General features: G+C 38.2%; 1 protein-coding gene across 1 annotated transcript; it reads right to left on the reverse strand.

Annotated features, from left to right (window-relative positions):
• Nucleotides 1-2586: 2586 nt before the first annotated feature.
• Nucleotides 2587-6475, reverse strand: LOC142528438 (uncharacterized). Its single transcript, XM_075633488.1, has 7 exons — nt 6165-6475; nt 5788-6014; nt 5495-5655; nt 5045-5239; nt 4114-4671; nt 3622-4005; nt 2587-2724 (listed from the first exon to the last, which is right to left on the reverse strand). Exons 1-7 carry the CDS (start codon nt 6473-6475, stop codon nt 2587-2589), a joined length of 1974 nt encoding a protein of 657 aa, XP_075489603.1.
• Between the last annotated feature and the right edge of the window lie 3002 nt (nt 6476-9477).

The following is a 9477-nucleotide window of genomic DNA, read 5'->3' on the forward strand; positions in this document are numbered from 1 at the left end:
TTTTTTTCATATAGGCTCAAGAGGGCTTCAAATGAATATTTATGAAGAATATAAATAGGCCCAATTAAAATCAAAGATTGCCTCAATCATATATGTGTTTGCAAAAATTTATTTCGATGTCAAATGAAAATCAAAGAGTTGTATAGAAATTATAAATCTCAAACTTACCAAATCTCATGATTGTTCTCTAAATTTTTCAAATTGATCGATTACCGTGAATGTAATACATGACTTTTCTTCTTAATGCAACAATTTTCTTTTCTCATCATTGGCCATTTTAAATAAAAATTTTCATGACTATAAACAAACAAGCAAACAACTACAAAAATAAATAAACACAAAATAAATAAATAAACACACAAAAGAAAATAAACACACAAGCAAACATAAAATAAATCAAATCTCCCCCAAACTAAAACATGCACATCGTCCTCGATATAAATAAGCATGAAAATTAGGAGAATACACAAACTTCGGGCGACGACCGTCAGTGGTCATCGCCATCCTCATCATCTTCGTCATCTTGTGGTGGTTGGAACTCCGGCGGGTGGTATATGGGTGGCCACTGTGGAGGAGGTGGGAATGGATTGCCAGAGTTTGAAGCCGATGGAAATTGCCGAGCCAAGACAGATGTAAAATCCATCATATATCCCATAAATGTGTCGGTCCTAAACCGAAATGCATCCATTTCTTGGCGGTGTTGTTGCATATCTTCTTCCAACTGGGTCAACCTATCTCTCCTATTTCATTGTTGCGGTTGTGGTTGTGGTTCTTGAGCTTGAGCCTGAGCACGTCTCTCTGCAGCTCATCTGTTAAATTCCCTTTCTGCTCGACGTGCCGCAGCATGTTCACCTCTAACTACCCTATGTGGTTGAACTACCACAATGGGGTTTTTAGGCTTCAACAATTCTTCATTTACTGCCCAAGTCACTCCCGCATTTTGGCATAAATCAGTGATAAGAGAAGGGTGGAGGAGTCCACTAGGAGAGTTACCTCTTGCATATTCAAGCATCGAACTCTGAAGCAATTGACCTAAATCAATTGTCTTCCCCGTCATAATGCAAAAAGTAAGAATTGCCCTCTCCTTGATGACTGTGGTGGTATGCTCAGTAGGCTTAATCCTAGCAGAAATAAATGAATACCAATCTTTTGCAACACTTTTGAGATCAGACTTAGCTAGGCTAACATGAACATCATCCCTCATTCTCCATTCCGCTCCCTCTATGCAAATTGTTTGAAGAATATTATTATAATTTACATGCTCAGCCCGGTATTCTTCATATTCATCGTGCATTACATGAGGGATACCATATAACGTATTGATCGTATGTGCATCAAAGGCTACCATTTTTCCTCGCACCAACACCTTCAACTGATCATGCCTAACCTTGAGGTTAGCATAAAATTCTCTCACCAACGAAATGACATCATCTTGTGGCTGCCTGCCAAACTCATCCCAGTGCCGAGCAGTAAGCATTAGTCCAATTTCAGTTCGAGGGAAACTAAGATCAAATCCCCTTTCTTTTATAATGCTCTTGCTCAAAATCTTTCCATAGTTCTCCTTCGCTTGTTCGTCCCAAAACCTGTTTGCATCGTAATTCACAGATGATGATGCACCCTTAGATTGTTTTTTTCTTGGAGGCATTTTATCGAACACCTTTCAATCACCAACTTCTCCTCAATCCAATTCACAAAATTTAATGATTCTTGCACTCCCCCAAACTTAATACTCACAATATGCACACCTCAACAATATAAACAACAATCCAATCAACAATATCCACAATACCAAGAATGTACTTCACTAAACGTAATTTCCTTCCATAGCAAATAACACCTTCAATTTCGAAATTTCAACAAATATGCAATGGATTTGCTCACCTTGATTATGTTGAAATGTTTCTTGAAGAATAAAATCAAAGCTCCATCCAATTTGAAGAAATTTTCGAGCCCCTTTGAAACCCTAGGTTTGATGTTGATTTTTGTGGAAAGAAAAGTGATATTTGATGGAATGAATGAAGATATTTAGGTTGGAGTGGTAAATTTGTTGAAGGAATCACAAAAATTGAGTGTGAAAAGTTTGTTCTTGAGAAAAGATTTCGAAGGAAGGAGAGAAATTTGAGAAGATGTTCTTCGATTATGAAAATTTCTGCCCCATTTTGTTTGTAAAACTATCGACCGCGGGTGCGGTGTGCAAGAGACCGCGGGTGCGGTGTGCTCTCGGCAAATGTTGCATAATTCAATATTAATCGACCGCGGCTGCGGTGCAGGAACAACTGCGGGTGCGGTGTTCTCTCGGGACATGTTGCGCGGGTGCGCTCAAAAATATACCGCAGGTGCGGTATTCTTTCGGGAAAAATTTTTTCTTCTTCATTTTTTATGCCTGAAAATAAATCAAGTGGAATTCATTAGTTTTGGGAAGATATAAGCACACACTATACTAAAAAAAAATATAACAACCTAAAAATAAGAATACTAGAATAAAAGCAAAACCGAAAACAAAATGCAAAAGAGAAACGAAAATTTGGGTTGCCTCCCAATAAGCGCTTGGTTTAACGTCTTCAGCCCGACTACCATAAGTTTACATCAAGTCGATCCGCCCAAAGGAATGTTGTCAAGTTGCCTTACTTCAGTTCCATAATATGGCTTAACTCGCTGCCCGTTCACCTTGAAGGTCCTCCCATCACTGCATTTTAGCTCAATCGCCCCATGAGGGTACACTGTCTTCACAAAAAATGGACCTGACCAACGTGATTTCAACTTATTAGGAAACAACTTCAGACAGGAGTTGAACAAGAGTACTTGTTGTCCTGGTTTGAGCTCCCTTCGTACAATGAGTTTATCGTGCCACTTCTTGGTCTGCTATTTGTAAATCTTGGCATTTTCATATGCATCATTGCGGAACTCATCCATCTCGCTCAACTGCAGTTTCCTAACGTCACCAGAAGCTTTCAAATCAAAATTTAATTTCTTCACAGCCCAAAATGCTCTATGCTCCAACTCCAACGGCAGATGACATGCTTTCCCAAACACTAGCCTATAGGGAGACATCCCAATAGGCGTCTTGAATGCAGTCCGATAAGCCCATAACGCATCATCCAACTTCATAGCCCAATCTCTCCGGTTGGTGTTGACAGTCTTTTCTAGAATTTGCTTAATTTCACGATTGGATATTTCAGCTTGTCCATTCGACTGAGGATGATATGCTAATGCCACTTTGTGCTTCACATTGTATTTAGCCAACAGTGAGTTGAAAATTTTATTGCAAAAATGCGTACCTTCATCACTTATGATGGCTCTCGGTGTTCCAAACCTGGTGAAGATGTTCTTGTGGACAAACTTAACTACAACACGAGCATCATTAGTATTGGTGGCAATTGCTTCCACCCATTTCGACACATAATCAACAGCTAATAAAATATAAGATTGACCGAAAGAAGGGGGAAAGGGTCCCATGAAATCTATGCCCCATACATCAAAAAGTTCCACTTCCAAAATATTTGTCAGTGGCAATTCGTGACGCCTAGAAATGTTTCCTAACCTTTGGCACCTATCACATGATTTCACTAAGGTATAGCTATCCTTAAACAAAGTAGGCCAGAAAAATCCTGATTGCAATACCTTAGCTGCAGTTCGTGTCGCTCCAAAATGTCCACCATATGCAGATGAATGACATAGCTCAAGAATTTGGTGTGCTTCAACACCGTCAACACATCTCCTAATCACTTGGTCAGCACATCTCTTATACACATAAGGATCATCCCAGAAGAAAAATTTGATATCATGAAAGAACTTCTTTTTCTGATGGTGGTTCAGATCTGGAGGAAGAATACCACAAGACAAAAAATTCGCAATGTCAGCAAACCAAGGGAGTATTGAACTTACCTCAAAAAGTTGTTCATCCGGAAATGTTTCCTGTATTGCTCCTTCTTCTTTCCTATCCTCTAGCTCAAGTCTTGACAAGTGGTCAGCCACTTGATTCTCACTTCCCTTCTTATCTTTGACCTCGAAGTCAAATTCTTGTAATAGCAGTATCCACCTTATCAAGCGTGGTTTCGCATCCTTCTTGGCAAATAGGTAGCGAATGGCTGCATGGTCAGTAAAAACAATTACTTTTGTGCCGATCAGATATGGCCTGAATTTGTCGAAGGCAAATACTACAGCAAGCATCTCCTTTTCAGTTGTGGTGTAATTTTGCTGTGCAGCATCCATAGTACGGCTTGCATAATAGATTGCCCTAAACATTCTTTCTCTTCTTTGGCCCAATACTGCACCAACGGCATAATCACTTGCGTCACACATCAGCTCAAAGGGCTCCTTCCAGTCCGGCACTATCATGATTGGTGCTGTCACCAATGCCCTCTTGATTTTCTCAAAAGCCTGCAAACAATCATCATCAAATATGAATGTGGAATCTTTTTCAAGCAAATTACATAAGGGTTTAGTGATATTAGAAAAATCTTTAATGAATCTCCGATAAAACCCCGCATGTCCTAGAAAGCTCCTTATTCCTTTGATGTTCTTTGGTGGAGGAAGTTTTTCAATTGCAACCACCTTGGCTCTATCCACCTCTAATCCCTTAGATGATACTTTATGTCCCAGGACAATGCCCTCTTGGACCATAAAGTGACATTTTTCCCAATTAAGAACTAGGTTCTTTTCTTGGCATCTCTGCAACACAAGAGATAAGTTATGTAAACAATGATCAAATGAAGAGCCAAATATCGAGAAGTCATCCATGAAGACTTCCATGATTTCCTCCACCATGTCTGCAAATATAGCCATCATACACCTCTGAAAAGTGGCCGGTGCATTGCATAGCCCAAAAGGCATTCTCCTAAAAGCGAACGTGCCATAGGGACACGTAAAAGTAGTCTTCTCCTGATCCTCTGGTGCTATAGCTATCTGGTTATAACCTGAATAACCATCTAAGAAGCAATAATGACAATAACCAGCAAGTCTATCTAGCATTTGATCAATAAAAGGCAATGGAAAATGATCTTTTCGGGTAGGCATTGTTCAATTTTCTATAATCCATACAAACTCGCCAACCAGTTACAGTACGAGTAGATATTAATTCATCATGTTCATTTTTAACCACAGTTATTCCACCTTTTTTCGGTACAACTTGTACAGGAGACACCCAATTACTATCAGAAATAACATATATCACACCAGCATTCAACAATTTAAGCACCTCATTTTTCACAACTTCTTTCATTGCCGGATTTAATATCCTCTGATGATCCACATAAGGAGTATACGACTCCTCCATTAAAATTTTATGCATGCATAGAGTGGGGCTAATTCCCCTAATATCAGAAATCGACCATCCCAATGCAGTTTTATATTCCCTCAATACTCTCAATAATTTATCTTTTTCATCAATAGTAAGGGAGGAAGATATGATTACCGGATATGTCGACTTCTCTCCTAAGAATGCATAACATAGGTGCCTTGGCAATTCCTTCAGTTCAGGAGAGGGTGATATTACCTCTATTTTCTCTTTGACGTTCAACTCCTCAATCAACACATCCGTTTTCTTTTCTTTATGCAATACTTTAAGAGCCACCAGTTGCTCTTTCACTTCCCAGTCGTCTTCACTAACAACTTCAGCAGCTCCAACCAAGCAACTCTCCAAAAGGTCCCTAGTTCCTGCACAGTCAAAGGATACACATGAGTGTATAACATCAATGCTTTTACAAGTACTTACCTCATTTGATCCCCTCATGGCATGATAAATATTAAAAATGACTTCTTCTCCACCAACTCTCAAGGTGAGTTCACCCTTATGCACATCTATCAATGCCCTTCCAGTTGCAAGGAACGATCTCCCAAAGATTAATGGAGCATCATTATCCTCTTCCATATCTAGAATCACAAAGTCTGCAGGAAAAATAAACTTATCCACTTTTACCAATACATCCTCGACGATCCGTCTTGGATATGTAAGACTTCTGTCTGCAAGCTGTAGGGTGATAGTGGTTGGTTTAACTTCTCCAAGCTCCAATTTCCTGAAAATAGAAAATGACATCAAATTAATACTTGCTCCTAAATCACATAAAGCTTTACTACAATGAGAACCACCAATAAAGCAAGGAAGAGTAAAACTCCCTGGATCTTTCAATTTTTGTGGTAATTTCTTTTGTAGGATGGCACTGCACTCCTCATTAAGCTTCACTGTCTCAAATTCTTGCAGCTTCCTCTTTTTAGACATCACATCTTTAATGAACTTGGCATAGTTGGGCATTTGCTCCAATGCATCAGCAAATGGTATATTGATGTGTATCTTCTTAAAAATCTCAAGGAATTTTGCAAATTGATCATCTAAACTCTTCTTTTTGAACCTCTGAGGGTATGGAATGACAGGCTTAAATGCAGGAGGTTGTACAACTTTTGTCTTAGAGTCCTCAACCTTATTCTCTGTTATAACCTCAAACTCAACATCTTCCACTGACTTCTCATTTTCCACCATCTCCTTGGGACTTTGAACCTCCAATTCTTTTCCGCTCCTCAAAGTGACTGCCTTGCACTACTCTTTTGGATTAACTTCCGTATTACTTGGAAATTGACCCCTGTTCTGATCTCTCAAAGAATTAGCCAACTGTCCAATTTGTGTCTCCAAAGATTTCATCGTAGCACCCATGTTTCCTATGTGAGTCTTCATGCTATCAAGCCGAGACTCAGTTCTAGCCATCCTCTTTCCAGATTCAGCCACAAATGTACCTACCAAATCCTCAAACGAAGGCTTTCCCTCCCCTTTTGATGTATTGAATCCCGGAGGAGGATTCAACACATTCTTATTGTTTGCATAAGAAAAATTTTCATGATTTCTCAAACCTGGATGATAAGTATTAGGAGGAGGGTTACCTCGATATCCTCCAAATCCACCAAAGTTTCTGTTGTTGATATATTGGGCTTCTTCAAGAGAATGAGTTTCTTCAGCAACCACGGAAGGACCTTCAGTGTCAGGTATGCTCACTTTATTCATGGCTGCTAGTTGTGTGGTCAATGCAGAAACTTGGGCGGTTAGTGAAGTGATAGGATCCACGGCATAAATACCAGCTGTCTTCTTTACTCCTGATTTTTCAGATGGCCACTGATAACTGTTAATGGTCATCTGTTCAAGCAAATCATATGCTTGATCAGGTGATTTGGCAAATATCGTTCCACCAGCTGCTGCATCCACAGTGCCTCTTGTTTGTCCATTCAAACCATTATAAAACAATTCAATCTGTACCCAATCTTCAAAACCATGGTTTGGACACCTCCTCAACAACTCCTTATACCGTTCCCATGCCTCATATAATTGCTCAAAGTCAGTCTGCCTAAAAGTACTTATCTCTATCTTCAACTATGCAGACTTCGCAGGTGGAAAATATTTAGCAAGGAACTTGGTTGCTAACTCCTGCCATGTAGTGATACTCCCCAAAGGAAGCGATTGGAGCCATCCTCTTGCTTGATCCCTAAGAGAAAAAGGAAACAAACGCAATCGAATTATATCATCAGAAACACCATTTATTTTTACCGTGTCAGTAATTTCAAGGAATGTTCTGAGATGTAGATGAGGATCTGCAGTAGTGGCTCCCCCAAACTGATTCTGTTGAACCATGTTTATCAATGCGGGCTTAAGCTCAAAGTTGTTTGCATTAATAGTCCCTCGTGCTATGCCCGAGTAATGAGCATTTAGTACCGGCCTAAAATGATCTCTGATGGGTATTGCAGGGGTGGATTTTCATTATCTCTGTTTTCAGCCATTGCTCGAATCTCTTCTCTTAATGCTTGCAATTAAAATAGTCTCAATTTTATTTAGAAAAATCAATTGACAGATTTGTTTGCACCAATAACTAAATTGAAAATAAATTTAATTATATTATAACACCAAACTTTTTATAACAAATAACTATGAAATAAAAGATCTAGAGGTCCGATTTCACGCAACTATCCACCATGTGTTATTTTGTGTAGCTATATTATAAATGTCCTTATTATACATTAGCCAAGAATTCTAAATTATCTACTCCCTCTCCCGAGTGCTAAGTAGATACTAATTATCTAACAAAGGATTGTAACGTCCCCGTCAACAATCTATAATTAAATAACACAATAAGCAATAACTTCTTTTAATGGCTTCAATAGCAATATATGTCATCCCGAACTATATAAATACCATCGATGTATTTTTCCATTTTGGAATTTAATTATATTATAACACCAAACTTTTTATAACAAATAACTATGAAATAAAAGATCTAGAGGTCCGATTTCACGCAACTATCCACCATGTGTTATTTTGTGTAGCTATATTATAAATGTCCTTATTATACATTAGCCAAGAATTCTAAATTATCTACTCCCTCTCCCGAGTGCTAAGTAGATACTAATTATCTAACAAAGGATTGTAACGTCCCCGTCAACAATCTATAATTAAATAACACAATAAGCAATAACTTCTTTTAATGGCTTCAATAGCAATATATGTCCTCCCGAACTATATAAATACCATCGATGTATTTTTCCCTTTCTTGTTTATAAATTCTCTTTTCCAAGTGATAAATTATAAACATAAGAATCATTCAAGATATGGCCAATAAAATGAAAGCATTAAGATTGGAAAAATACAAATGAACAATAAGAAAAACTTATATAGCATAATTCATAAATCCCAACACATGGTGTCTAGTTTTGTTCCATCATTCCTCTAGAAAAAAGAATTAGTTCATAATAAAAATAACACAACAACACATGAATCTTAAACAAGACATATCAAATAAAAATAAAAAAAGAAGAACTTAGAACAAGAGATTTGGAGTGCAATGAAATTTCTGTCCAGAAATGTGCAATAGATTTCCAAGGATGATGAACTTGAGCTTCAATCCTTTCTTTGTAGCCTCCTCTCCTTTCCTTTGCTCCCCAATACCCTAGATGGTGAATAATAGAAGCCTTTTATAGTCCAGACAAACTTCCCCACGTAGCACACCATTTTCCTCTTCTTTTATTCGAAGTCCACAAAGTTACAGATTTTTCGGACTCTGTTTTGCGAAGAACCGCGGGTGCGGTCATGCTTCGGCAGAATTTTTTATTTCTATCTTCAGGGACCACGGGTACAGTCCATATGATACCGCGGGTGCGGTCATACTTCGGCCATTTTATCTTTTGCACTACTCCAATTCAACAATTTGCTACTCCAAATTCTATTCTAAGCTTCCAAACTACAACAACTAAAACAACAACAAATCACATAAAACCTGCTCAAGAATAACAAAATTTCAAGTTAAAAACAAGTAATAAAAGTACAATAAATTGCACTTATCAGGACTGTACTTGGATTGATGGTAAAAGAAGATTTACATCATGGAACAGTTAGATGTAAAGACGACGTTTTTTCATGGTGAGCTAGATGAAGAAATAAATCAATCACAGGGATTTGAAGTACGAGGGAAAGAGAAAATGGTGTGCAAACTTCTGAAGAGCTTG

The sequence above is a fragment of the Primulina tabacum genome, chromosome 16, assembly GCF_025594145.1.
Source record: "Primulina tabacum isolate GXHZ01 chromosome 16, ASM2559414v2, whole genome shotgun sequence".
Lineage (NCBI taxonomy): Eukaryota > Viridiplantae > Streptophyta > Magnoliopsida > Lamiales > Gesneriaceae > Primulina > Primulina tabacum.

Excerpts from the sequence above, each read along its gene's own strand:
- LOC142528438 (XM_075633488.1), bottom strand. The coding sequence starts at position 6,475 with ATGGTGGAAAATGAGAAGTCAGTGGAAGATGTTGAGTTTGAGGTTATA. Across the intron at positions 4,672-5,044 it reads GTACTGTAACTGGTTGGCGA|AGATGCCAAGAAAAGAACCT; the intron begins GTTTGTATGGAT and ends CTTGTGTTGCAG. Across the intron at positions 2,725-3,621 it reads CGACACGAACTGCAGCTAAG|ACAGTGTACCCTCATGGGGC; the intron begins GTATTGCAATCA and ends TTTTTTGTGAAG.